The sequence below is a fragment of the Setaria italica genome, chromosome III (assembly GCF_000263155.2).
Source record: "Setaria italica strain Yugu1 chromosome III, Setaria_italica_v2.0, whole genome shotgun sequence".
Lineage (NCBI taxonomy): Eukaryota > Viridiplantae > Streptophyta > Magnoliopsida > Poales > Poaceae > Setaria > Setaria italica.
Window position 1 is genome coordinate 12,987,858 of NC_028452.1, and position 27,565 is coordinate 13,015,422.

At 44.1% G+C, this 27,565-nt stretch overlaps 3 protein-coding genes across 5 annotated transcripts; 2 read left to right on the plus strand and 1 right to left on the minus strand.

The window, feature by feature from the left end:
• The first annotated feature begins 10,510 nt into the window (after positions 1–10,510).
• On the plus strand, positions 10,511–17,369 carry LOC101772255 (probable peptidyl-tRNA hydrolase 2). 2 transcript variants are annotated; one of them, XM_012844251.2, is made up of 10 exons: positions 10,511–10,636; positions 10,720–10,941; positions 11,220–11,280; positions 11,520–11,556; positions 12,226–12,303; positions 12,416–12,488; positions 12,852–12,891; positions 13,073–13,118; positions 15,861–15,972; positions 16,720–17,369. In XM_012844251.2, exons 1-10 carry the CDS (start codon positions 10,586–10,588, stop codon positions 17,056–17,058), a joined length of 1,059 nt encoding a protein of 352 aa, XP_012699705.1. In that variant the 5' UTR covers positions 10,511–10,585; the 3' UTR covers positions 17,059–17,369. The 2 variants fall into 2 exon arrangements, with proteins under 2 accessions (XP_012699705.1, XP_004961471.1); XM_004961414.3 differs by lacking the exons at positions 10,511–10,636; positions 10,720–10,941; positions 11,220–11,280; ... (3 more) ...; positions 12,852–12,891; positions 13,073–13,118 and adding an exon at positions 14,959–15,616.
• A 592-nt stretch (positions 17,370–17,961) lies between these two features.
• LOC101773622 (dolichyl-diphosphooligosaccharide--protein glycosyltransferase subunit STT3A) lies at positions 17,962–24,053 on the plus strand. The gene is made up of 23 exons (XM_004961415.3): positions 17,962–18,182; positions 18,283–18,345; positions 18,619–18,674; positions 18,785–18,856; positions 18,945–19,050; positions 19,134–19,184; positions 19,727–19,822; positions 19,905–19,964; positions 20,033–20,146; positions 20,241–20,327; positions 20,683–20,786; positions 20,961–21,056; positions 21,383–21,503; positions 21,584–21,664; positions 21,759–21,899; positions 22,000–22,233; positions 22,318–22,461; positions 22,534–22,720; positions 22,808–22,905; positions 23,039–23,118; positions 23,263–23,350; positions 23,458–23,547; positions 23,636–24,053. Exons 1-23 carry the CDS (start codon positions 18,054–18,056, stop codon positions 23,690–23,692), a joined length of 2,355 nt encoding a protein of 784 aa, XP_004961472.1. The 5' UTR covers positions 17,962–18,053; the 3' UTR covers positions 23,693–24,053.
• A 298-nt stretch (positions 24,054–24,351) lies between these two features.
• LOC101774027 (probable transcriptional regulatory protein At2g25830) lies at positions 24,352–27,446 on the minus strand. 2 transcript variants are annotated; one of them, XM_012844844.3, is made up of 7 exons: positions 27,181–27,446; positions 26,949–27,079; positions 26,554–26,615; positions 25,968–26,124; positions 25,460–25,737; positions 24,978–25,098; positions 24,352–24,785 (listed from the first exon to the last, which is right to left on the minus strand). In XM_012844844.3, the coding sequence occupies exons 1-7, from the start codon at positions 27,275–27,277 to the stop codon at positions 24,693–24,695; spliced, it is 939 nt and encodes a 312-aa protein (XP_012700298.1). In that variant the 5' UTR covers positions 27,278–27,446; the 3' UTR covers positions 24,352–24,692. The 2 variants fall into 2 exon arrangements, with proteins under 2 accessions (XP_012700298.1, XP_004961473.1); XM_004961416.4 differs by having other exon boundaries at positions 26,949–27,070; positions 27,181–27,441.
• Positions 27,447–27,565: the final 119 nt, after the last annotated feature.

Consider the following 27,565-nt stretch of genomic DNA (forward strand, 5'->3'; position numbering starts at 1 on the left):
ACCCCGTCCCAACTTATAACTCCATATTAGTTTTGGAGTTTGTAAAATAACTTATAACTCCATATTAGTTTTGGAGTTTGTAAAATAATTTAAAATGGTTTAACTTCGATCTCCATTTAAAATTGGAAACAAAATGACTCACCGAAACACTTCTAGTCATGGTGATACAATTTGGCTATTGGCTTTATTGGAGTGGAGCTTAGGGAGAAGTTCATCCATGTGATCCGTGGTCAGCAGTGGCGGGTTGTTGTGCCAATGCAGTGGTTGAGTTGTGGTGAGCTGTTGTGATGGTTGTAGTTTTTCTCCCATTTGTTTTGTTGTATACTTATCTTGCTTATTTCTTCTTTTTAATATAATCGACAGCTCTTCTGCCTTGTTCATTTAAAACAGGTGTGTGGAGGGTGTGTGTTAAGCGTGAAAATATTCTTTAGTGTATTTAGAATGGCAGGATGATATATATGTATATATAACAATGAAGAGTTATGCTGTGGTAATATTAGTGAGAAAGTGATAAGTGGTTGCACTACAACATAGATACATGAACCATGATTTTAAAGGCATTCCGGCCCAGCATATTGCTCCATATCATTTTGACAAGCTAATTTAAAATGGTTTAATTTATATCTCCAGTCTAAATTTGAAATAAATGACTCACCCAAACACTTCTTAGTGTACCCGTACCTTGAACTCTATAATTTTTTTAAGCTAGGAACCCAAACTGCTAATATTTTTATGTGGTGTCATTTATACCAGTGGTTTTACATTTTTATTTGTGCGACATAAAGTGTATGTATGTTACTCTTTTTGAGGGATTTGTTATCATTCCACAAAACTTTTTTTGTGTGGTAGTAGTTAGATGCATACTTTGCTAGGGTTATAATTGATCTATTTCATCTAATGCCAAACTAGGAATTTGGTTTTAGATTAACATGTCTGGATGGTGCACATATTTGAATAGAGCAGAGTTAGGGTCTCTTTGGGAGGGCTTCAGCTCCAGCTTCTTCAATGGCTCCTGCTGAAGCCCTGCCCAATGGCAAGCTAGCGAATAGCTCTAGCGGAGAAGCTCCGCAATTCCCGCTGACTGGAGCCATTCGGTGCAGGGGGAGCTGAAAAAAGTGGCTCCCCCCGGCTTCACCCTCACCTCCCGTGGTTCTTGGCAAAAATGCCCTGCCCAACGATGCGACGGCTCATACAAGGGAAGAGCAGCAGCCGCCGACGCCGGTGGCGGGAAGGGTGATGGCGCGCCCATGGAAGCGAGGGCGCAGCGACAACAGAGATGTAGCAGAGAGATGTGGGCGTTGCGCAGCGTGGCGGGCTGGAGCCCGAAGAGCCATGGAGCGGCGGGCATGGAGTAGGGAGATGGGCTGTCGCGCAGCGCGGTGACCGGCAGGAGTGCGGCGGGGCTGGCCAGAGCGTAGAGAGATGTTGTGGGGGCACGATGCGGGAGCGGTGCAACGCACTAGGGACGAAGCAGTCGGTGGTAAAGCTTGGGGTGACGCGCTGCCACCGGACACAGGAGCACCACCGCCGTTGAGTGGATAAGAATGGGGACGGTGAAGAAAGAAGCTTTTTGACAGGGAAACGACAAGGCCGGTGAAAAAATATGCGGCAGAAACTGTGGAAAAAAGAAAAGAAAAAAGAGACGGTGAAAAAATATATAAAAAGATGCTGTGGAAAAATTAAAAAAAAGGTTAACATATGTAAATGAAAATAAATTAAAGAAATGGTCAATTTATAATGATATTTATTAATCTTTTTTCATTTCATATGAAATCAGATTATAAATTAAAGAAAGCTTCGAAATTCATTTGTAGAACAAAATCAAATCAATAAGGGTATATCGGTGATGTTAGCTTGTGGTTGCATCCTATGCAAGGATTATGCCTACTTTTGTAATTACAAGGCACACTAATTATTGCTTAAAAAATAATCCTTTTAATTTATTTTTAATTTCTAATGAACTTAAATTATAAACTAATGTTAAACATTCAATTCATCTACTCAAATAATCAACCACACACAGCCAAGGACATACATGACATTTGACATTTACATCCATTCCTAAAAATACAATAGAAGCCGTTTTGCCAAGCACTTTTTAGAACGGCTTCAGCTCTACAAGCTGCTCCAACAGAGGAGTCACAACCGGAGCTGTTTCAACCATAGCCACAGTCTTGCCAAACAAGCCCTTAATGTGTTTGTGCACTGGGGGGAGCACTATCAACACCCCATACCGATCATCATAGCATTGTACATCATGTCATATGTCATGGACTCTTCTACAGAAAAATAAAAAATCACCTACAATGTTATAACAGGCCTGACATCATGTGCTATGCTGCTAATAACTGCGCCATGCTACATTGACCGATCATTTTTTTAGGGTAAGAATGCAAAAAAGAAAAAGATCTCGTGAAATGCACCTACCATGGTGAATCATGAGCACATCGGTGCTCGAGGAAAAAAATGTTCTCACCGACGTTATTAGCACCACTACTAGATGTTGAGGGAGACTAAGCCGACGTCGGTGATCGCGCCACGTCGAGTGAGCGCGCCGGGGTCACCTCACTCACCGGGAAGGTGCGCACGTCACGGGCCCGCCTCGTGCTACCACGTAACCGCCACGTGGGTGAGCCCGCCGCTGTTTGCTCTTTGACCGTTGGATGACGCGCGATCGGACACGTGGGAGGCATCGGAGAGGGGTTGGTGATAACATAAAGCGGTGCTGGCGGGTGGGCTGCGTGACCGCGTCAGATAAGGTCCGTCCGGCCCTGCCTGCATGGTCTCCGATCCCGAGGTGGATTGGCCTCGAAAGGCGTGACAAAGTGTTGGGGCCGTTTTTCGTTAATTTAATCGTTTTTGCCTCGAGAATCGCGAGGCCACCACGCACCTGCAGTTGAGCATCCACACCACTTCATGGAATGATCAAATGGTTCGGTAAAACAGGAAGTACCGTCAATAACCGTCGTAAGTACCTGATATCCGTTGCCGAGAACAAGATGGGCCTAAGTGCCAGGTACGGTACGGTGCCGTCGTGAGTACTACTAGCAGCCTAGCACTAACATGCATAGGGGCATGGTCTTTCTTGTGTTACGGAGTATGAACTGCAGTGCAAATCGGTGGAATTATATCTAAATTTGAGATAGCAATTTATTTTCTTACAATATCTTTTGGGAAGACATGATACGAAGAACATTATCTGATCACAGCTATACATACAAAAGCAATGTTCCTTGAGGATGGGGTACCTCGAAAGTTTTATAATGTCTAGGTAACAAATATTGATACTGAATATTATTGGATTTTATGTGATCAAAAGCTTATTATTAGAAAGAAAAATAGATTACTCAATCAAACAGTGAGACAAAAGCATAACATCAATGTTACACTTAAACTCTGATGGTCTGAAAATGAAATGTTTTCTTAGTTGGCACCTCTTTTCCTCCAACCACCAAAATTAGGGAAGAGTTTTTTCGGGGCACTACTAGGAAAAACGTCATTAGTACCGGTTGGTAACCCCCTTTAGTACCGGTTCCGTAACCGGTACTGGGAATTCAATACTAAAGGGGGTCCTTTAGTACTGGTTGATAACCAGTACTAAAGGATATTAATTTTTTTTAAAAAAAATGAATCCCTGCCCGTACCCCCCGGCCCTGCCCCCTGTCACCGGCCCCCTCCCTCCCCTCCCTCCCGCCGGCCCCCTCCCACTGCCCTCCGCCCCGCCTGCGTTGCTGCTCCGCCCTCCGGCCGCCTGCCCGCTTCGCCTCACCTCCGTCCCGCCTTCGCCCTCCGCCGCAATAGTGAAAGGATCTGTCTCTATGTTAGGTGACTGAGATTTTGCTTTTCTATCGGTCACCGTTATCAACCATTGGATGCTAAATCAACAGCTCAGCTTCAACAGTTTAATTTCTCTCTGTTTCGTGTTTCCTGCTCGCCAAGTAATAACGGGTCTGATGTTTGTCTGTTGCGGACCCGTTAGGCTTGTTGGATTCTTGTCGACCTGTTTGATGCTAGTAGTGCAGAAATTTAAGCCCAACAACAAGCCTAGCTATCTGTTACCATTGCAGACATCCAATTTTTGAATGTTTGATCAATTTTTACACCAATTTCACACATACGAGATAAAAATACAACAGACACATCGAGATGCATTATTACTCATGGTTATTTCAGGTGTGTCAGAAAAAAAATCTTGCTGATATATTCCAACATTGAATACAAACTTTGGATGCTGTCCTTTTTTCTTGAAACTTGATACAAGTGGTCCTTGATGAAATCCTGATAAGCCAACAGGCTATTCCCAATCATTAAGATTTAAGAACCTATATCTGTCAAATATGCATCAAACTAATAAAAAACTGCACAAAAAAACTGTCTGCTTGTTTGTGGTATTCTACTATTCTTAAATCAGTTTTGCTCATTCTTAAAAATGTTAAAAGCCCAACTATTTGTCTGTGACTGATCTTACAACAACAATGGCAAGGAAAAAAAAGGCACAATAAAAACAAACCTTCCAGTTGTATATAATGGCCCATAATATTAAAAAAACAAGGCCCATTGCAAGAAATATCGATGTCCAGGCAAAAAAACTCGCATTTCTTTTAGATCCCAGTCGTACACTTGACAAAAAAAGACCACTACCAATTTGCTTGATAGAATTTCAATTATTGTGTGGAAACCACAAGAGTTTGCAAATAAACAAACAGGAAGGCTGACCATAATGTTGAAGTTCCAGCTCCCATTGCATCATTGCATGTTAGAATGTTTTCTCTATTACCTGCTTTAAGTTGAACCACAAAAACACTATCAGATTTATGCAATCACAGTACCATAAAAACAGTGATGAGATAACAAAACCTATGTACACAAGACACCATGTAAATGGAGTGGCGGCAGACGTAATACATAACCTTATTGTACATTGTTAAGGTCTAGACCAAGCAAGAGCAGCAAGAAAATCCTCAAGTCTAGCATGAAATAAACTCTGGGCCTAGACCAAGCAAGACCATGATTAGCTGAAAACCAGTCTGTTTCTTTGGTTAGACTCATTATCGCAATTGGATATAGTTCAAAATAATAGTACTTTTACACATTCGGCAAGGTATAAAATCTAATAAGTTGGAGCATAACTAGTTATACCATTGACACAGATACACAAAACAACTGGAAAGAAAAAGATACAAAAAAGAGCATATACAATACAAGTGAGGACCAGAGCAGTAAAGTTATATGCTAAATAGTTAATTAAAATAAATAAATAAGTGTATAATGAAAAAGTTAATTGATTACATACTGATCATATATAAGCTACACATGTTAAGAGAAATACTTTGGGCTAGCAACAAGCACCGGTCTAGGAACAAGGCTCAAAAAAACAATTAACTGGCAATGATTCAACTTACAAGATATTCTCATGAAAGTTCAGTTTTTGAAGTACAATGAATAAAACTTTGAACATTCTTGATAATGTACTCTGACCTGAACAAACAAAAGAGAATCTAACCTCAATGGGAACTGGGGAGCTATTTGCCTCTGGTGAACTAATCCATTGAACAGCAGCAGCAAGCCATTTGGTGTTTTGAGCAATTTATACTTGAATCTGCAATAGTTACAATGGAGGGGGCTCGTGAGGGGAGACCTGGACCTCAAAAACAAAATCAAAACCACTACGGGACACAGGAAAATTGCCGAGTGCCAGGGGCACTCGGCGAAGGGCAAAATACACTCGGCGAACTGTTTACACTCGGCAAACGGCACACGGCAAAAATTCACTCGACAAACACGGATTTGCCAAGTGTTTTGTGTCGCGCACTCGGCAAAGTCTTTGCCGAGTGCCCAGAAAACACTCGGCATCCAATTTTTGAAAAAAATAAAAAAAAATCCTTTTCCGCCGCCGCCGCCACCACCGGCCGCCACCACCGCTAGCTCCACCACCACCGCCACCACCGCCAGCACCACCTCCTATGCCGCCATCACCACCAACCACCACCAGCACACCCCCACGCCGCCGCGGATCTGGAGAGGGCACCAGCGCCGCCGGATCCGGCGAGGGAAGGGCCGGCGCCGCCGGATCTGCTGGAGAGGGTGGGGGAAGGGCAGGGGTGCGCTGCCGCCAGGCCCCCTCCCCTCGATCCGCGGCCGCTGCCCGGATCTGGCCGCCTCCGGGAGCCCCCTCCCCTCGAGTCGCCCGGATCTGACCGGCGGCGGAGGGAGGGAGGGAGGAGGCCGCCCCGACCGCCAGATCTCACCGGTGGGGAGCAGGGCCGGGAGGGGGCGCTGCCCGACGGAGAGGGAGGGGAAGGGGCGCTGCCCGGCCGGGAAAGGAAGGGCTGGATGAGGGGCGCCGCGCGTCGGATGAGAGGGAGGGGAGGGATGCCGCCCGCCCGTAGAGGGTAGGAAAGGGCTGCTGCCCTTCTGGTATGTAGTAGGTATGGAGGGGCGCCGCCCGCCTGGAGAGGGAAGGGGAATGGGCTGTCCCTTGGTTGCGGTGGGGTGCGGCGCGTGGGTGTGGGTGGGTGGGTGGGGGGGCGGGGGGGGCGTCAGGTGTTTATGTGACCGGCTGGGCGGGCTGCGTCCGCGGTGTGGAGTTTGCCGAGTGTAAAAAGGATAACACTCGGCAAACTCCTTCTTTGCCGAGTGTCCCAGATTTGGGCACTCAGCAAAGATTTTTTTTCATTTCCCACCTTTTCCATAATAGTTTCGACTGATATTATTTGATTATATTATGCGGTGACAGGTAAATTCACTCAACAATATATATTTGATTATTCTACTCATATTATTTCATTATTTTATGTGGTTATAATTCAAATTAAATTTATATGAATTAAAATTCTATAATTGCACTTAATACATTAAAATTATCTAACGGTTCCAAAAAAATTACAAAAATTTCATATGAAACAATATATGTTTTCTATTGCCTATACAAAAAGTTTTGTAGTCAAAACAAAACTCGACCGTCACTCTAACTCTAATTCTTATCGAATCCTTCTCAAAGCTACTATTCTTCTTCTGAGATGTTTCAGTTTGTAAACATCGTACGTGACGACATGTGCGAAATCTTCTCAATTTTTTACTGCAGTCTCCACGTATGATATCATCACATCATGACAAATCTCATGATTTTCAAACTTCGCATGCTTTTTTTACAATTAAAAAATCATTTGGCCACACATTCATGGTCGTGTTTCCTAAACAAAATGTTCAAAATTTCTTTTCATTTCACGGGTAAGACCTCAAACTTAGCTAAATAACATGAATATCATTTTTCTACTCATTTTATTCTATAGTTTGAATCACTTGCAGTTCAAATTTGACATATACAAAAAATTTCCTTGAAATGCAATTAATTAATTAAATATAGCAAACAAATGCAAAAATGTACCAAATTTTAACATGGAGTACCAAATGTTGTATGTGGGGATGTGGGGAGTAGAAAAATTTTCAAGGTGAAAAGAGAAAAAAACTTATTGTTTTGCCGAGTGGCAAGAAAAAAACACTCGGCAAAGAGGGGGGTTTGCCTAGTGTTTTTTTTGACCTCGGCAAAGACCCGATTTGCCGAGTGTTTTTTCTTTGCCGAGTGTTTTTGGCTTGGCACTCGGCAAAGAGCTTGTTTGCCGAGTGTTCGAAAAAAAACACTCGGCAAAGAAAAACACTCGGCAATTTTTAGTTTTCCCATAGTAAACCATATGAAGCTAGAGCTCAACATCAGAAGGTTGTTCTAAATTTTAGGGGGGGAAAGTAGGCCCAAATTACTGTAAGCGCATCTCTTAGAATCATTTCACGCATATACAAGTTACAACACACATTTCAGTGGCGGAATATAATTCAAGAATTATTAATTGAACAAAGTTCTAATGATGCTTCCAGTTATGCAGTACACAAACAAATGATGTGTAAGATAGCAAGTACTACAGGACCAGAAGCTTACCTTCTAGAAATAACAATCTTGATTTGACCAATCACTAACAAACAAGATCAACAACTAGAGCATACTGAATCACCATGGCCTTAAACCACTGGAAGAAAAACACAGAAAGATCTGTGACTAAATTAGGATCACCATGTTCCTCATATGGCTCTAAAAAAACTTAGCGAAATCATGCACATTTTCCATATTTACAGTAACAAACAAAGGAAATTATAGTACTACTTAATGGTATAATTTAAAATATTGATGTCTAACATTTTAATTTCAGTATTGGTGGTGGGCAGCACATGGAGAATCTGAAGCTTCTAGTTACTAACATTTGACATACAAGTTACAAAAACTTTAGTGGAACAAATATGCTTTGAACAAGTTCTGATGATCTTACATTAACAAAGACATCCTCTAGCTACAAGCAAAAACATTAACTATCAAAAAAACGGCAACTAGACCGAGGACAACTTGATGAAATGAGAAGCAGCCTCTGATATAACTGCTGCAGTAGCCTTACACAACAGCCCTCCTAGTAATTCAAAGTCTAGTATCTCGGTCAGTGCGCATCTGCAAAAAGTCAACAGTGCTGAATGCTCATCATCTGGACCAACTTCCTATAGGCACGGGAGCGCAGAGTCCTTATCATTGATTTTAGTCCAGATTGTACATACGAAAATAACACAGACCTGATTATACAGGAAATAAAACAAGAATACAGGCCCAGTTATACTACAGACCGAATAGGCAGCATAAAACCATGGCATTAATTTTTTATGCGAAAATGGTAAAAAAAAACATAACAGATGGCTATGGTGATCCACTAAAAAATCCCACTAAAATTCGATCCACTCTTACCTATGGTGAGTACAGTAGAGTAGGTTACCCTTTTCTCAAATAGTTCACCATACAGTAGAGTAGGTTACCCTTTTCTCAAATAGTTTTTTACAAAAAGTTTCACTGAAAGGTTTTCTTTTTCTCAAATAGGAGAGGACAGTACTCCAAGTACATTAGAGTAGATCACCAGGTGAGTTACCTAGTACCTACTAAACCTAGAAAACACAAACAAACAGCAACAAAAAAAGGAATCAAAATAAAAGGTATCAATTCTAAAAGATATTGAGTTAGGGAAACAAATAAAATGCATCAATTGAAATGATAATGTAGGTCAATTATACCAAAAATGATAAATTATAGTGCAGGTATACTAAAATGCACCCACGTTCCCCCACGGCCCGGCTTATAAAGCGAGGCGACGGACGCTGGCTCCCACCGGCCACGTGAGTGCGAGCTGGCGGCCGTGTCAGGCGTCATGTGAGGCGGGGTCGCCGCGGACGTGACCCCCGCCTCCTTCCCCCGTTCCTCGTCGTCCCGTCTCCGTCCGCGGTGGTGGTGGGCAGGCTGCACCGGGCGCGCGCGGTCAATGCGCGAGCGGCGCGGCGCCACCCGTCTTCGTCCCCGGCTCCACGCCCGCGCTGAGTACGCGCGCGCGCACGTATGTGCGGCGAGCCCATGCCGGGACTCATCGCCGCGCTGGCTGCCTGGCTCCGCCGCCCTGCCACGCCGCGCCGAGCTAGGGCAGTAGCGTGCGCGAACGCGACGCTTGCTATGGATTATTAATCGCGCTCTCTCGCTTGGTTTTATCCTTGACGCAATGATTGAGAACGGGACGGAGCTATGCGCGTGTCGAGTAGCAGTGATGACGAATGCTCCAGATGATGGGGGGTTTTGATAACAAGCCATAATGCTTAGCTAGCGCAGTGTCCTTTTCTTCTTCTTCTGTGTGTCCGAGTCTCTTGGTGGTGCAGAGAGGGTAATGCGTCTCCTTACCTTTCAGGGGGTGAGTGCGCTGTTCCCTTGCCTCGTCCGTCGTCACGTACGAGAGACCGGTGACGCTGACACACAATTTGGCACCGAGAGACGGGCGAGAAAAGGGGGGCTTGGTTTGGTCACCGGACACCAAATTTCGCTCGATGATACGATACGGAGCTCCGCTTTTTTCTCACGACGCGATCGATCGGCGAGCCCTTTCGCGTCTGAAAACGAAGCACACGGACACATCACCGCTGAAACTGGAACGGATTAGGCGAAGTGATGGATGCAGCCCGCTGCCCGTGCTACGCGCCGAACTTGCTTTCTGCCAGACTAGAATGCCTGCCCAAATCGAGAGGCGCGGGCAACGACGGCACGCACGCGTGCTGTACGCGTACGAAAGTACGTTCAAGAAGTCCAATGTCACGTAGCTTAGCATGGGTGACGCGTCGGAGTCGGACACTATGCATGCATCGCCTTCCCGTGGGCCGTGGCACGTACGAGCCCATGCGAGTACACTCACTCCTTGGCACTTGCTGCTGCAACCTGCAAGTCACCAAAACAAGATGTTGATGAACGAACTAACTTTTGCATGTTGACCTCTTCACACTTCACTGCTGGTTGCTTCTTTTGAGCCTGCACCGCGAAAGATGAGGTCATTTTGACTTTGAGCGCACTATGTTAATTTCGGCCCTCCTCATAGTGATGCCGAGCCCATACGGCCCAACTTCTAGCACAGCCCGATAATCCGTTGCGGCCATCCGGCCCACGCGGCAACTCGTTATCGACAAGCACATCACCCTTCCAGCCTTCCTCGTCTTCCTCCTCTCCGGAACCGACAGCTCCTCCTCCATGGCTCCTCCGCCGCGGCGAAACCAGCCGCAAAACCCCACCCGGAGGAAGGTAAGCTCCAGTCTCCACCCAACGGACCCCATACTCTCCATCAGTTCCGTAATCCTAACCCTCTCGGCTACTCCCTGTCGCAGGGCGAGGAGCCGTGGCTGGCGGCGAGCCTCCGCCCCGCGAACTTCCTCCCTGGCCTCGCCATCGGGTTCCTCCTCGGTCTCCTCCTCGACCTATCCTCGTCGTGGAGACCCAAATCAAACCCCGCGCCAGCTCCGGCTCCGGCAGCGGCGACCGCGCGCGGCTCCAGCTCCAAGCGGGCGTCGGGGGGTTCGTTTGCCTCCGGCGGCGAAGAGCTTAAGATGGTAAGTCGAGCTGCGAGTGTGCTGCGTAAGTAGACATGCTGAGATATTCACTGTTGCAGCTAGTTCGCCACCCGCTATATACACCCAACGTTCGATTGATTTGACACCTGATTCTGAAATCTTATCATTCGCCGTGCTCTTTATGGATTTTTACACGATTATATTGTTGATGAGGATTTTAGATGCTCATCTTCCGAGTTGTGTTTAACAATGCTTTGTTGAAATCCCACAACTATAGAATTGAGCTTGTTCTCAGTAATGGCAGTGGCGATTTGCAGGTTTTGGTCGTGCGCCAGGACCTCAAGATGGGGGCTGGGAAAATAGCGTCTCAATGTGCTCGTAAGTTCATCTTCAAGTGGACGCATGCTGTTTTGTTTTTGGATGCACCTCTGTTTGACCATCCCTAGGCTATTGTATACTTCATCACTAAAATAAGTTACATAAACTGCGTCTATCCTACAACAATTAACTTTTTGCCAGAGCAGTACCATTCTCAGACCATAGAGAATATTTGTTTAGTTTTATGCACTAAACTGTCTAAACCAATTTACATCTCTTTCATTGCTAATCACTTGCAGATGCAGCGACTGGCTTGTATGCAGAATTGTTGTCAAGGTGCTAACGCGGTTTGCAATCTTGCTTCATTAGGTAGTTTTAGTTGAAGGGTGTTCAGATGTACATTTTTCTCTTCAGAAACATAAATCTTCCTTTGTAGTGTTACATAGGAACACACATGATTGATATCAACAAGTTTTAATTAAATAAATGCTGTTGATCACAACAATGTTGAGTGCATTTCTGCATGGGTATTGGCACCTTTCTTTATTGGATGTTTGGTTGAAGGCTCACAAACTAATATATCTTGTGTGAGTAGCCACTGAGTTTGAAGCACCAAACAGTTTCGCTATTGTGTTGGCCACAAGGCCTCAACTATTGCATCACTCACCTGTTGAGTCTCCAGAGACAAGGCTTTAATTATTGTAACACCCATATGTGTCCTTAACTGCAGTGTTAGCTCTTTTCATGTCCACTATGTTGTCAAATGTCAACTAAACACTTTATAGGAAAAGGTAACTTTTCAAACAATTAGTGATGTGGTAGATGTAGAGACTAAAATTGAAAATAATTGGATGGAAAGTGCAGGATTTTAATTTCAGGAATCTTAGTTTTCCCCTTGTATGTGTTTCCTATGTCTGTGCCAAGGACCTATTTGTCTACCTTGTGCTCGTCAGTATTTTGTGAAAATTACACCCTTTTTTTTATCACCTGATATATCATTTGCAGCAATCGAGGTCTTTTGAGACAGTGGGAGCAACTTGGACAAGCTAAGATTGTTTTGACATGCAAGAATCAACAGGAAATGTCAGTCCTTGTTCTCTTACTACCTACATTTCCATTGAGCATATTTACATGGTGGCGACACATAAGTTTCTTTTTTACTTTGAACATGTTTTCCCCTGTGATCTATCATCAGGAACCGGCTAAAGGAAATGGCACAAAATCGAGGTATCCCTACATTTATTGTTGCCGATGCAGGCCGCACACAGGTTTGTTCCATAATTTTCATTCTACCTATTTCGATCTGTAAAAATAGCCCTCTTGGCAGCCTTAACAAACATCGGGAAAATACCATCCTTCTAATGTTATGAAACATATCCAAGTGATTCATAATCTGAAAATTACTTGATCGATCGTGATTTGGGTATTTCTCTTAAAAAAATGCTATACTTCAATTATTAGTTCTGTGCAGGGCTTTTCCTTTTGGATGCTTATTTTTTTTATCTTATCTGCCATGTTATGATTTCAATGGTGTGACATTTCCATCTTCCATGCATAAGAAACGGGGGTGGCAGCAATTTTATCAATGGGTGTGGTTCTATCTACCCTGACCATTGTCATTTTCCTTGAAGGTGTTGGCTGGATCGAAAACAGTTCTTGCAATAGGGCCAGGTTAGATTCTCAATCAGATGCTCAGAACTTAATTCTTTTTAGCTCTGCATCTATCTTTAAATTTGCATGCTTAAACTGTATGTCTGGATTTGGAAATCCTTAGATTTCTTCTTTTGTTTGCCAATGCAACAAGACTTTTTCATGAATTGGGGATTTGTGCTGCAATAATTACCTTGTGCAGGGAGGAAAGCTGACATCGATTCAGTTACTGGGAAACTGCGTTTGCTGTGATCTGCTTCCCAGAGACGGTCAGTCGTCTATTCTTCTGATTGTTTAGCATCTTGCCAACATAGTACTCCTTTGAGAGCCCTTTTAAAACCATAGTATTAGCAGTACTTATTGATGCAAATTGCATCTTCATGCAGCTTCCAGCATACGTTTGACAATCACTTTATGTGCATAATTACGGCTAATTTGGACATTATGTTTTCTCTCTCCAAAGTATTGCCTATCCACATGAAGAGTTAATTGTGTTCCTGATTAGCATCGGAACATTTGCCTGTTTAGGATTCGAACCAATCGCTGGTTTGAGATCACGGAGCCTTGGAGCAATACGATGATCTGTATGCAATTGGATTCCAGAATCTTTCAGGACGATGCCAGCTGTAGCCATTTGTAGGTTAACCTGGAGTGATTCGTGAAGATTAGTTTCAGGCTGGTCCATTTGAAATATTATTGTTTGTATAATTTTTTATGCTTCATCTTGATGCACTTTTTGTGACGCTGGAAAGGTACTTGGTAGTTTCGTCGTCGGAGGTATCGTTCCTCTTTAAGTAACGGATTTCTCTAAGCAACGGATTACTTATTCACCTGTATCGTGTGACAAGAGGAAACATGAAACTTCTGTAACTCTCAAGTAGCAGGCATGGTAGCCTTTCTCGTCAAACATTCCCACCACACCGCAATTCTGTTGGATGTTGTGCGTGCCTTCCTAGTTCGTGCAAAACGGCTGAGTACGCAGGATTCCTAAACTATCATGAAGTGTTCCTGCCGATTCTTTCCTCGAAGGTGCAAGATGCCCCGAACGGCACTATGTATGTTGTAATACCTTCTCAAGTTTCCGTTTTAGAACAGTTCAGATCTGACTACTGGTGGGTAGTTAGGCCTATTTTCTAGGATTGCACTCTTTCGTGGGATTTTTCTAAAAGCTAGAATTGTACTTTTCATGAGACGGAGGGGTACTCTCGTGGGTCATTTCCAAGTTCCAACACATGTTGGAAAAGCAAAGGAGTGTCAATTCCTCACCCAAGTGAAAATAACCCTTCCCTCACTTGACTATACGATCCGAGATCGACGTCTGAGATCGAACCGGCCTCCTCCTTTATCTCGTCCACCGGTCACCCCACCTTATCCGCTCACCTCCACCCAACGCCGCCCACTGCCTCCTCCCCGCTGCCTTACCGACGCCGGCGCGGCCCACCCTCCCACCGCCTCCCCTCCCTCCTCCGTCCCCGCCATCTGTCGTCGCTGTTGCCTCACCGTCGCCGTTCCTTCACCACCGCCGTCGGCTACGTCGCCCCTGCCCCCACCCCGGCACCGCCCAACCGCCTTCCACCACCGCCTGACCGGCGGCGCCCCCGCAACCGCCACCTCCGTCGGGCCAGCCTCCCGCCGCCGGTCCTCCCTCTAAGGCCATCGGTGAGTTCCCAACCTCGAAAACCCTAACCACCGAACCCCCTAATCTCGCCAGAGCTGCTCGTCGGAGCTCAAATCCAGCAAGGAAAAAATCGAACGAGGGAAGACCATGTTTTACTTGGGTGAGATATAGCTTTTGCCAAAAGCAAAGAGCTTACGTCGATCAAACACTACATCGCGAAAGTTCACGTTAAGTTCATACACGCAAGTAATACTGCAGTTCAGAATTTGGAAAGTGTGAATTAGTTATAACAGCTAGTTTGACTGTAGGTCTCTCGCTTTGAAATTTCTGCCAAGATTTCTATTCTGGTCCATGCGAATTCGGGCTGGCCCGTGCCAATTGCCAGCCTCTCGCAAGGCACGGAGCGGCCCAATAAAGGCGAGCAACCAAGCAGAGAGAGAGAGGCGCCGCCCGCAACGAACACCCACCAGCTCGGCCGCCTCCCCACGCTCCTCTCCCCTAGCCCCAGGCCCCGCTCTCCATTGCAGGAGGGAAAGGGCGCACCAACTCCGGAGCCCAAACCCTCAACCCCCACCGCGCCGCTCCGCCCCGCCCGCACATGGCCTCCCCCTCCCGCTCCCCCGCCGCCGCGCGCCGCGGCCGCAGCGCGCGGCAGTCCCCCTTCTTCCGCGACCTCGCCTCCCCGATCCCGTCCCACCGCGGCGCCTCTCGCTTCGCGTCGTCCGCGTCCACCGCCGCGGCCCCCTCCGCGACGCCACCGCCGCCGCCCATCTTCACCCTCGACGACCGCTACGCCTCCGCGGACTTCTCCCCGGACCCCACCGCCTCCGACCTCCTCCCCGTGGCCTCGTCCCCGTCCCCGCGCGCCGCCGCCAGCCGCTCGCCGTCATGGGACCGGTCCCGGGGCAGGGTGGCGCTCTCGGCACCGGGATCCCCCATGGATGGGGTCGTGGAGCCGGCCCGGAAGGAGGTGCTCGCACTGCCTCCGCCTGCGAGCCCTGGCACCCCACCTCTTGCTACCACAGCGGAGGCGCAGTCGTCTGTGACCCCCGCACAGGCACCGGTTAGGACGGAGCCGGTGGCGAACGGAGGGGAGGCGGAACGGGAGGAGTGGGTCACAGTATTCGGGTGAGAAAATGATGCTTATGCTCTGTTTTGCACTGGATTAGCTTAGAAATGTGTGTTGGCAGACGCGTATGCACATGTTAGATTTGGTTCTCGAAATAGCTTCGGTGCGTGTTCGTCCTGAGTTGACGCTCCTGGCATTTGCTTGCTCCTGTTTGTTTTTTCCCGGATATTAATTTGTACCCCTGATTGTTGGTACCTTATATGATATAGATTGATTTCTTTGCGTTTGTACTCTTTTATACAGATTCTCTATTGGAGATACCAACCTTGTTCTTCGGGAATTCGAGAAATGTGGAGTAATATTGAGACACCACTCTGGTCCAAGAGATGGTAACTGGATTCACATATTGTACCAGGTAATGACACATTCAACCACTGGCGTGCTTCCATTTTCTGTTGCTGTTTGATTTCTTGTATCTTTGTTATCTGAAGCTCAGGTTGCCCTGTTGCTTACCAGCGGTTTTTAGTTGCTAGTGAACTGTAACAACTGGACAAATCATTTATGCTCCTACACCTCCATAAGGCAGATACATAGAGTTGATTTTCCAATATTTGAAGGGGTTGAATAAATGTTTGTCATATCAGCTTCAGTTAATAGGATGGCGTTTTGAGCTGTGCCACCATGAGCACCAAGTTTTTTCCTCATGTGTTACGTGTACCTGTTATCCTTTGAACATGAAGCATGTTGGTGTCTTATGTTTTCACAATCACATCCTCAAATGTAGTGCCACAAGGATTTGGGATTATTATGTGTCAAAATTTTCATCTTGTAGCACAATCCATCGTTATGTGATGATGGGTTTGTGGACATCCACGCATTCTGGGTTAGTAGATGTTGGAAGAACAAAAGCAAAAGGTATAGTCTTGTGAGGCTTGCTAAATAACCTTCACCCAGTTGAGCTATAAGGCTTACTCAAATGGCAATCCTTTGAACCCCTTTTCACCATCAAGTAGTTTTGTTGTTGGTAGCCTTTTTCATGTATTTAGACTAAGAACCTGTTACTACCGATTTTACCTTTCTGGATGGACTTTCTCTTCAAAGTTCAAAAGTCTCAGATGAATTTAAACTGACTGCTTTCACCATTGTATATTTGGTATTGAAGCGCTCGTACGACGCTCGGAAGGCCCTCCAGAAAAATGGTATCCAACTAAGCAGTGGGCTCATAGTTGGAGTAAAGCCTATTGATCCAGTGCATCGTCAGCAGCTGGATCAGAGGTTAATTGGAAGCAACCAAGGAGGTTTTATGGTTTCCTTGCCTTCAAAGTCACTTGCCTTGAAGAGCACAGGCTCATCGAACCAGCTAGGAGCTTTGCCCCGCCCATATGACCCGAAGGCTAACACAAATGTTAACCGAGATGCAGGCCGTCGTGCAACCGGCAGTGTTGCTGCACCCGCAAAATCAATTGTAACCAATGTGATGGATTTGATATTCGGCATTTGATATGCCAATGATGACCTATTGATACATCGTGAGCATTCTCAGTTTCTTCTGTTTACTCATTTGAGAATGCCAGAACGCCAAAGATTGGGCAGCAAATTTTGCTGAAACTGAGAGATTACAAAGAGTAAACTTCTTTCTTTTTGGCGATGTAACATTCATATTGTGCAATTTTTCACGTTTAGTTGCACTTATGCTGTCTTATGATCTGCCTAGATGAGGGCACCTGCTGTATGCTGGTGGCTATGCTCCTTTTGGAGTGGGAGATTTTGATATTTTTAATGGCCCTAATCTTCTGCCGTTTTAAAGTGTCACATTACTTTGTTACCTGCTGAAATAGGTGCTGGTAAAGAATTTTGGGGAAATCGTGCCACCCTCTGTGAAATACTGTATGTATTTGAGACATATCAGGTCAAAGCTGAATGACAGATCGTGTTACAAGTCAGCTGGGGAATTTTCTCCACTGATTTCTTTTTCTGTTTTGTACACCCAAAGATTTTCCTGTGGTCCCAAGCCGTAGCTGCTTTCTGATTGGCTAGTTTGCTGGAAAACATGTCATCGAACCAATCAGGAGCCTTCTGGTTCTGGCCGGAAAGGAGAAAGACAATCCTGATGAAAGAAATCAACGGCCTAGATTGTTCGTTCCCCTCGAAATTTCACTTTAGTCCTTGCTTTTGTCGACGCGACAAATATTTCCACTTATCACTCGAAAAACCTTTTATACTATGTATATTTATTAACTGGAAATTAACCTTCACAGCCATAGAAAAATAAAGGAACAAATTTAGTAAAAGAGGACATGAGAACTTTGCAGCGCGGGTACCGTTTCCTGAGATAACACAATTTCCAGGGGCTTACCCGCAAAAAGAGCAATAAATCTCGGTCCCCTTGTGCTGGACTGGAGCACCCAGTTCGCGATCGCGAGGTCTTCGTCTCCGCCTGGGTCCAGCGCTGGGATTTCCGCGCCCTCCACCCACACAGCCAACGACGTTGCCGCAATGGCGGAGCCGGTCTCCTCCGCGGCGGCCAGCGGCGGCGGGAGACTCCGCAACGCCTTCGGCGGCGTGCTCTGCGCCTTCACGCTCCTCCTCATCGGCGTCGTCGCGTTCTCGATCCGCCTCTTCTCCGTAAGATCCGTTTTGCCCCCGAGCCTCCAGATCCAGTTCGGTGCTCGCAAGGCGCTCCGGGAATTGTGTGTGCTCATCCTTCATGGCTGTTGGCGCGCAGGTAATCAAGTACGAGAGCGTGATCCACGAGTTCGACCCCTACTTCAACTTCCGCGTCACTCAGGTGTGATTGCTGGTTCCCTTCATTTCACCTTTTTCGTTTTGTTCTGGAGTATTTGGAATTGAGCTCGGTCCATAGGAGATTACGGTGTCTTATTGATTCTGCGCTTTGGCGTTGAGAGGGTTCTGGGTTTTGGAAATTGACTGTTGCCTGGTAGATTTAGTTTACTGTGAGATGGTTAGGGAAGTATAGAGCAAGTGAGGATCACGTAGGGCCCTAAATTGTTGGATGAAACAGTTATATGCCATATCTGGTCTCAATTTCCCCTTGCTACAGTTTCTGTCGAAGAATGGAATTTACGAGTTCTGGAACTGGTTTGATGATAGGACATGGTAAGAGCAGCTCCAACCTCTCAATTGTGCAGTACTGTGCGACTTCTGTGTAAAATGGAATGTACCATACAAATAGTTGGCTGATTTCATTGCTGTTGCTGCTGTTTTAGGTATCCCCTTGGCCGTGTGATTGGTGGCACTGTGTATCCTGGTTTGACATTGACTGCTGGAACTATGTGGTGGTATGTCAACAAAGGGATACACTTTACTGTCTTGCATTCCTTCTGATTACTGCAGATACATGCCTAAAGTATTTGAATGATCCTCTAGGTTGGTGAACGCTCTTAACATCCCATTGTCTGTGGAGACAGTTTGTGTGTTCACTGCTCCAATTTTCTCGGCAAATGCTTCCTGGGCTACTTACCTGTTAACAAAGGTTGTTTTTTCAAAGAAGTGTGAGTTATCACGCTATTCTCATCTATCTGCAAATCATGTGCTTACTTTTGATTTTTCCTATAGGAAGCAAAGGGCACAGGAGCTGGATTAATGGCAGCAGCCATTTTGGCAATGGTAAATTGCACCAACAACTTACCTATCGCTTTTGACCATTATAAAAAATGCTGAATTGGTAAAAAACTTATTTGTTTGATTTATTGATATCTAGCCATTTTCATGTCATGGTGGAAATGAAAATAAAAAATTTCTTTGATTAAACTAGATAGTTAGTTAATTTCTGTTAAACATTCATGTAAGTGTAAATAGAAGAGTGGTACAATTTGCAATACTATCTGTGATTGCTGATTTCTTCATCCTGAACATATATTTCTAAACTCATTAGGAGTTCGCTGAATGACTGACTGAATCTGTGCTATGTTGACAGTCAAGTACTTGACAATTTGAGTTTCCTCAGTTACTTGGGTTTACGATAAATTTTCTACATGATTTTGTTTGTATTGCCCAATTGTAACACTGCATTGAGATAGCAGCATGATGTTTAATTTTAAGCTACTCACCTTTTTCTTAGGATACTGTATTATCTATGTATGTAGTCTTCCATACTGTAATAGTACTGTACCGTTAATTGGAATGTTGTTCTCTCGACATCATCACAGGTCCCCTCATATATCTCAAGATCTGTTGCAGGCAGCTATGATAATGAAGCTGTGGCAATATTTGCCTTGATATTTACATTTTATCTGTATGTAAAGGTAATGGTCCTTGAGATGTGTTTTCCATTTTGCTTCTTTTAACATAATTCAATTCTCTGACTTGTATGCAAATGATATACAGACACTGAACACAGGGTCGCTCTTTTATGCAACGCTCAACGCTCTTTCCTATTTCTACATGGTAAACTTGTTAAAGTTTCATTCATGTTTTTCAAATGTATTTTATAATCATATATTAGCCCTTTCCAGGTCTGCTCTTGGGGAGGCTACACATTCATTATCAACCTTATCCCAATGCATGTTCTCTTGTGCATTGTTACTGGTCGTTATTCTTCGCGGCTCTACATTGCATATGCTCCCCTTGTAAGTGCATAAGCTTCCTCTTGTAGATGTGCCCTTCTTGCCGGTGTGCTCGTCTGGAAACCATAGCTTATCAGATCAATGGATCATTTTGCAGGTTATACTTGGAACACTTCTAGCAGCCTTAGTACCTGTGGTTGGTTTTAATGCAGTAATGACCTCTGAGCACTTTGCATCATTTCTGGTACCTACACGCCTTCTCTCCTTTCTTGATATTTCTCCATTCCGCAAATGTTTGCTACTTGTGCGTGGGTTCCTAATTTTAGGACTCTTGATTTCTCAAGTTTGAGAGAATGTTGGAGTAAGATAAAATGCATCTCCAAGATGTTGAGACCAAATGCAAGAGTGCATTGATATTCTTCATTGCAGTTCATATATAGTATATGTACAATAAATACTAACCCCATTTCACGATATTTGTCCAACTACATTGCACAGTGCACACACGGACTAATCCATATCATTGCTAATTTGCTACCATATTGGAGAAATGCAAAATTGCACTTTCAATATCATTGATGACAATATACTTATTACAGGTGTTCATAATCCTTCACGTGGTTGCTCTTGTGTATTACATCAAAGGGCTTTTGACTCCTAGGCTGTTCAAAGTTGCTATGACTCTTGTCATATCTGTTGGCTTGTAAGTCTTTGACCTTACCAATCTTTCATAATACACAATAGACTATTAGCCATCTAGCTTTATCTTTGGACCTTGTAACCAACAAACATCTAGTCATCAGAATATTATCTGACTAATTTTCTAAGTGAATCTGCTATAAATCTCCAAATGCTGATTGCAAGATCCTTCCTGCAGAGCTGTTTGTTTTGCAGTAGTAGCTGTACTTGTCGCATTGGTGGCATCTAGTCCAACAAAAGGCTGGAGTGGCCGCAGCTTGAGTCTACTTGACCCGTAAGTTCTTCTAAAATGAAAGGCATTTATTTTGCCAATCAAAATAATGATTAACCTGACCTGGGAACTGATAGACATGAAATAATACTTAATTATAACCTGCTGTTATTAGGGTTTTTTTTTTTAGTGTAGCAGACTATTTAATGTTGCCATGTGATACTTAACCTCTGAGACAAATAAAAGTGGTTTATGTCAATATTGCCAGTTGCCACATCTTATTAGTCTTTCTGATGCTGCTGATTTCTGTGCAAAGTGTCATGATAGAGTATGCTTGTTCCGCTTCTCTTGTGTTAATTGCTCCACCTTCATTCTTGCTTTTCTGACAGAACTTATGCAAGCAAGTACATCCCCATCATTGCCAGTGTCAGTGAACACCAACCTCCTACCTGGCCCTCTTATTTTATGGACATCAATGTGTTGGCCTTCCTGATTCCTGCTGGGATTATTGTAAGAAATTCACCTTTTAAATTGAAATTGTCTCAGCACAAGTCTTACTTCTGATTAATCAATATTTACTTGATCCACAGTCATGCTTCTTGCCTTTGTCTGACGCAAGCTCCTTCATGGTCTTGTACTTAGTCACTGCAGTGTATTTTTCTGGAGTAATGGTAAGAATCCTTGCAGTAGGAAAAATCTCATAGCATCTTATGTTTTCAATATTTATTTATTTGTTAACTTTCTGTGGCATCCATTCTTTGCTAGGTGCGGCTTATGCTTGTCCTTGCTCCTGCTGCGTGCATTTTATCTGGGATTGCTCTCTCTGAAGTTTTCGGTGTCCTCACACGATCCATTAAATTTCAGCTGTCAAAATTATTTGATGATAGCTCTGCTGCTGTTTCTGCTGTACGGTTGCTTCTTTCATTGTTTTTTTCTTCCTTTCTTTGTAAGAATTGAAGTAGCCTTTCAATCACTTGTTGACAATCTGTTTCTTCTGGATCTTAAGTCTGGTGACAGTGGCCCAGAGAGTTCTACAAATTCAACAAAAAGTGAAAATAGGAATGAAAAATCTGAAACAGCTCCAAAGGAAAAACCATCAAAGAAGAACCGAAAGAAGGAAAAAGAAGTGGCAGAGAGTGTTCCTGTAAAGCCTAAAAAAGAAAAGAGGCTTTTGGTTCTGCCTTTTGAATTATCCATTATGGGTATTTTGTTGCTGATTGTGCTAGGTGGTTTCTATGTAGTAAGTCCTCTGTTCTCCGTTTCAGAAAGAATGTGTCTTCATAGAAAGGGAGACATCTTACCGTTACTGCTGCCACTTTTGCAGGTCCATTGTGTATGGGCAGCAGCTGAAGCGTACTCCGCACCTTCAATCGTGCTGACATCTCGTTCACGTGATGGATTGCATGTTTTTGATGATTTCCGTGAAGCTTATGCATGGCTGAGCCATAACACAGATGTTGACGACAAGGTATGCTCACCCCTTGGCTTCTATTGTTTCTTGGACTGGTTTTTATACTTGCAGTAAGATGTTTTACTCTAGGTTGCTTCCTGGTGGGACTATGGTTACCAAACAACTGCAATGGCCAACAGAACTGTGATTGTAGACAATAATACCTGGAACAACACTCACATAGCAACAGTTGGTACAGCAATGTCATCCCCGGAAAAAGCAGCTTGGGAAATCTTCAATTCTTTAGATGTCAAATATGTGCTTGTTGTCTTCGGAGGTTTGTGCTTTATGGCGCATAGGGGAAAAATTCAATGTACGTTGAACCATTGGTCCCAAATCCTGACATCGGATTTTTCCTTTACAGGGCTTGTTGGCTACCCTAGTGATGATATCAATAAGTTTCTTTGGATGGTTCGCATAGGAGGTGGTGTATTCCCACACATCAAGGAGCCAGATTATCTTGTGAGTTGTATACTTTGTTCTTCAACAATACCTTATACACATCATTTTGGTATCATAATAGAGAAAAAGTTAAATACACACACATTTGCTTCCTTCTTCTTTATTCTAATTTCTGAGTTAATGTTATCCGCAGAGGGATGGCCAGTACCGTGTTGATGCTCAAGCCACTCCTACTATGCTGAATTGCCTCATGTACAAGCTTTGCTATTACAGGTCTGGTACACTGAATCCAGCAAACCATTTTTTTCTCAAAACGCGGGATATCTATTCTCTTTGTGGTCAGCAAACCAATTTTAGTTGGAATATCCAATCACCACACACATGTCCTTTTGACATTACTTCCTTTGTGCCTTCTAGGTTTGTGGAGACTGATGGAAAAGGCTTCGACAGAGTAAGAGGATATGAAATTGGAAAGAAGCATTTCAAGCTAACACATTTTGAGGAGGTATTATGATGCTGCTGTCTGTTCCAATTAGCAAACAATTGAATTTTCACCTATTTTCTAACTCGACCCTTTTCTTGATGTTTTACCCATCTTGGTGCTGAATAAAGGTATTCACAACCCACCATTGGATGGTCCGTATTTATAAACTGAAACCCCAGAAGAACAGGGTTCGAGGCAAGTTGAAGAAGTTGAAATCTGTAAGCCCGACAACCTTCTATTATGATGCATCCTTGTTATTTGCTAGCCCATCCTAAAATCATTCTCTGGTTATTTTTGTACCCGCAGAATGCCAAAACTAGTTCCACCCTTGTGGCAGGCCGAAAGAAGAACCCGTGGCAATAGATGAAGTTAACAATAGTGTCATTTACTTGATACTTGCTGTTGCTAGGTCAACTGCACTAAGCTTGTGAACCAGAAAACCACAGGACTAGATTAGAGATATCTGCACTGTTGTTGTATTTGACCCTCGTTATATGTTCTTGGAACCGGCCAGCGGGGTGCTGATGAAATTTTTGATAGACCTGAGCAAATTTTTCGCGCCCTTTTTCTGGTATACTGTTCGTGTCGTTTGCACTGAAGATGCAAGATTGAAAGGCGTCTGTTAGAACGAGGTCAGAATGGTCGTGGGTGTATTTGCTGCCATTAATTTAACGTTGAATCACACGCCTTAAAATTTCAATTCAACTATTTGATGGGTTGCTTTGTTGTTTTGTGCTGGGTTGATAAGGAGTTCTGGCATTCATGCAAGCACCAACTGAAGCATCGTTGCATGTACAAATATCAGATCCCAACCAAACATCACTGAGTGCTCCGGTCTAGGAACTGATCCAAAGGGTATTTTCAGTCCGGTCTGGGAACTGATCCAAAGGATATTTTCAATGTGATGTTTTAATGAATCCAGTGAATATGTAATCTGATACAGTATGGGAACGTGTAACCCAATACAAAATTCGGGTATGCTATACGTTTCTAGATTCTCCGCAGACCAGAGCACATTGCCGTTCGTTTCAGTCTGCCAAGGCCTTTTCATTACTATATGCTCACGACCAATAAGTGAGTCAGTGTTATCGTATTATTTTACAATGATCTCTCAAATCTGCAATCTGAACAACGAAGAAATTTTCAGAAAAAGAAGGGATGGGCAAAAATCCAAGGCAAAGATAAAGTGTTTGAGATAATGCTAGCATGCCGAGGTATCGAAACAATGCTGTATCATCTGCTCCAATTTTTGGAACTGTAAAACTAGTAATTCTCAATGATGAGAAGTGAAGACGCTCTTGAATTGGATTACGCATATGGTCATCAAGTGTCTTGAATTGAAATCTGTAGCTCATGAATTCACTCACTTCTGGTCTGTATAGACTGCATCGACATCATCAAGCTCTAGCAATTTTGATACAAGCTCCTTATTTAGTTCCATGGCCTCGTCATCCACCTGCAACAACAATATGGGAAGTGTCACAGATACTATGATGCTCTCAGCAAAAGAATCAAAATGTGCACACATGGCCATGGCCAATGAACTACATTATGAAGAATTAGCCTTTATGGAAGTATGACAGCAACCTTCACTCAGAGAAACCTATTATAGCATTGATTCACTATCTTGCAACTCATGCGTGCGTACCTCGATTGGGTTCAGAGGAAGAAGTTCGTAGCCATTATCAGTTTCAAACTTTAGTCCTTCCTCCTGTAGCTTCGATAGCACAACTGGATAGTTGTCTGATGTAGTAACTATCTTGTAGAACCTAGGACAGAAAGGGGCAGTTTTCAGATGAAAGGAGAATTTCTATGAAGAATGTTTGTGGCTAAATGCACTAAACAAGAAAGTCAAGCACCAGGAATATCACATGTAATTTGTATACTATCTACTTATCTATAAAGCCACCATAATCATGGCCCAAAATTAAAGCATGCCAAATATATAAATTCTTGACTACATTGCGTTCTGCCTTTAACAAAGTTTTTCTGTATGCCTTTGAAGAAGTGACCACATAACCTATTTTTTGTTAACTGGTACTTACAAGAAAAATGGACAAACCAATCTAATGTATCGCAACTTCAGATTTAACCCCAAAAAAATGCATGTGGCTTTATATGAATAAGTACCTTTCTATTTCTTCTTCAGAGTCATCATCATCATCAAAATTTGGTTCAAGGACATCGTCAGCACCAGCATCTAACGCAATGGAGAGCAGTTGGTCCTTACCAGCATCAGTAACTTTTATATTCACCACTCGAGCTTGTCTGAATCTAAAGGTAACAGACCCAGGATCAGCCAATTTTGCTCCACAGTCTTTTACCACATTTCTAATGTCAGCAACCGATCTTGTAATTTTGTCAGTAAGGACCTCCACGATCATACCTACTCCACCAAAACCATAGACCTGTGAAAATGCTTCGTATATTTAAAAACATTTGCAAAACACATAAAAAAAAGTTATCTGCACTCTGAGTAACTCCTGACACACAATCCTACTCCATATCTGAACCAGCCAATTTAATTTTGTGCATGCAAATATAATATATTGCCATTAGGCAAGCGTTATCTATGTCACAAAATTGTGAGGATCTATTGACAAAGTATCACATCAAACTAGTGGAAGAGAAAGTTTACCTCATAAACCTTTTCTGTGTAAGTATCTTGGTCCTTTTCTGATGCCCTTTTGATGTTACGCTCCAAAATTTCTTTGGGGATATCAAGTTCCCTAGCTTTCTCCAATATTGCTGCTAAAGCTGTGTTGGATGAAGGGCTTGGGCCACCCTTCTTGATGCTGTATGATACCCATAAAAAAGAAAGAGATGAATTTATATGAATGGCACCTTGCGCTATAGTGCTTGGTCTTGCCAGCCATTTTAACAAGGTCTGCCTCTTGCTAGGAGTCAATGGTATTCACTATAGTAGGTACTAATTAGGTAATGATTAATCATAGAGCACAACAACAATGCCCTAGCAAGACATGAGTAAAAACACAGATATACTGAGAATGTATAGCAGACATGTATGGAACCGAATCATGTCCGGGTTATGTAAAATAAAAAAAATGGTATCCAGGTTACTCAAAGAGGTCATGGCAACAGATGTTAGCAGGTGACAACGTATTGGATTAAGCATATGCTCAAAACAGTTCAAATTACTAAATCAATGAAATACCAAGCTGTGATGAAGATAATGCAAGATCAAAGGGTCCAGCAGCACCTACGCAGAAACAATTTCTTTTCCAATTTTGCTGTTGCGCTTCATCTTTTTCAAATTCTGGGCATCCTGAACCAAAGGAAATTAGGTGTGAGAATACATATGAGAAGTTAAAGCTAAGTAGCTAACTACACTAAACAAGCAATGGATGTCTCTTCCTGTTAGTTCTTCTTTATACTCATTTCTCCTTATGCAAAGGAAAGTAATGCCACTTACTTAGCAGCAAAGCTTGCTCAGAGACATGGAAAATACTAAACACATGATATTTGTTGTTGCATCTGCATCCACTTCCATTATTCCAGGCAGAGGCTTGCCAACCAAAATATGCATAGCGAGCCGTCACAAATTCTGAACTACTAACATTGTGCAGAAGAACATGCAAAGGGCAAATCAGTACATCACCTTCCTTCCGGCGATCTTGCAGGAGCGTCGCCCCATGCAGAGCGGCTGGAACGTCGAAATCCTCCGCCTCGCGGCATGCCTCCGGAACAGGCCAGCGTTGCCAATAGGTTCAATCCCTGTCCCTGACGACACTAGCAAACAATCAAGACACCAAACATTTCAACAGCCCAAGGGAACTAGATCCGCCGCGGAGGTGGGAACGAGGGCGCCAGCGAGGAAAGGGCGGGGTTACCGTGGAGGAGCGAGGCTCTCCGGAGAGCGGAGGCGGAGGAGGACAGAGACGAGGCCCTGTGGAGGAGCGCGCCCAGAGCGCGCGCGGCGGACGCCATGGTGCCTGGTGGGCTGGTGGGTGGTGGCCACGGGAGAGGAAGCGCGCGCGGCAACTGTTCGACGAATTGCGGCGCCCGGGCGGGGCTTGGGGCGGCCGCGGCTGGACTGCAGGCTGGGTGGAACCGGATCTGATGGGGATTGGAGGGGAACGGCTCAGATTCGACGTTTGTCCTGCCCGCCGACGAATCTGAACCGTTGTCCACCGTGCGCTGCAGTCTGCAGGTTTGACACCTGGACTGGGTGTCCAAGACATGCCATCGCCGCATACCAGAGCTGTCGTCAGTCAT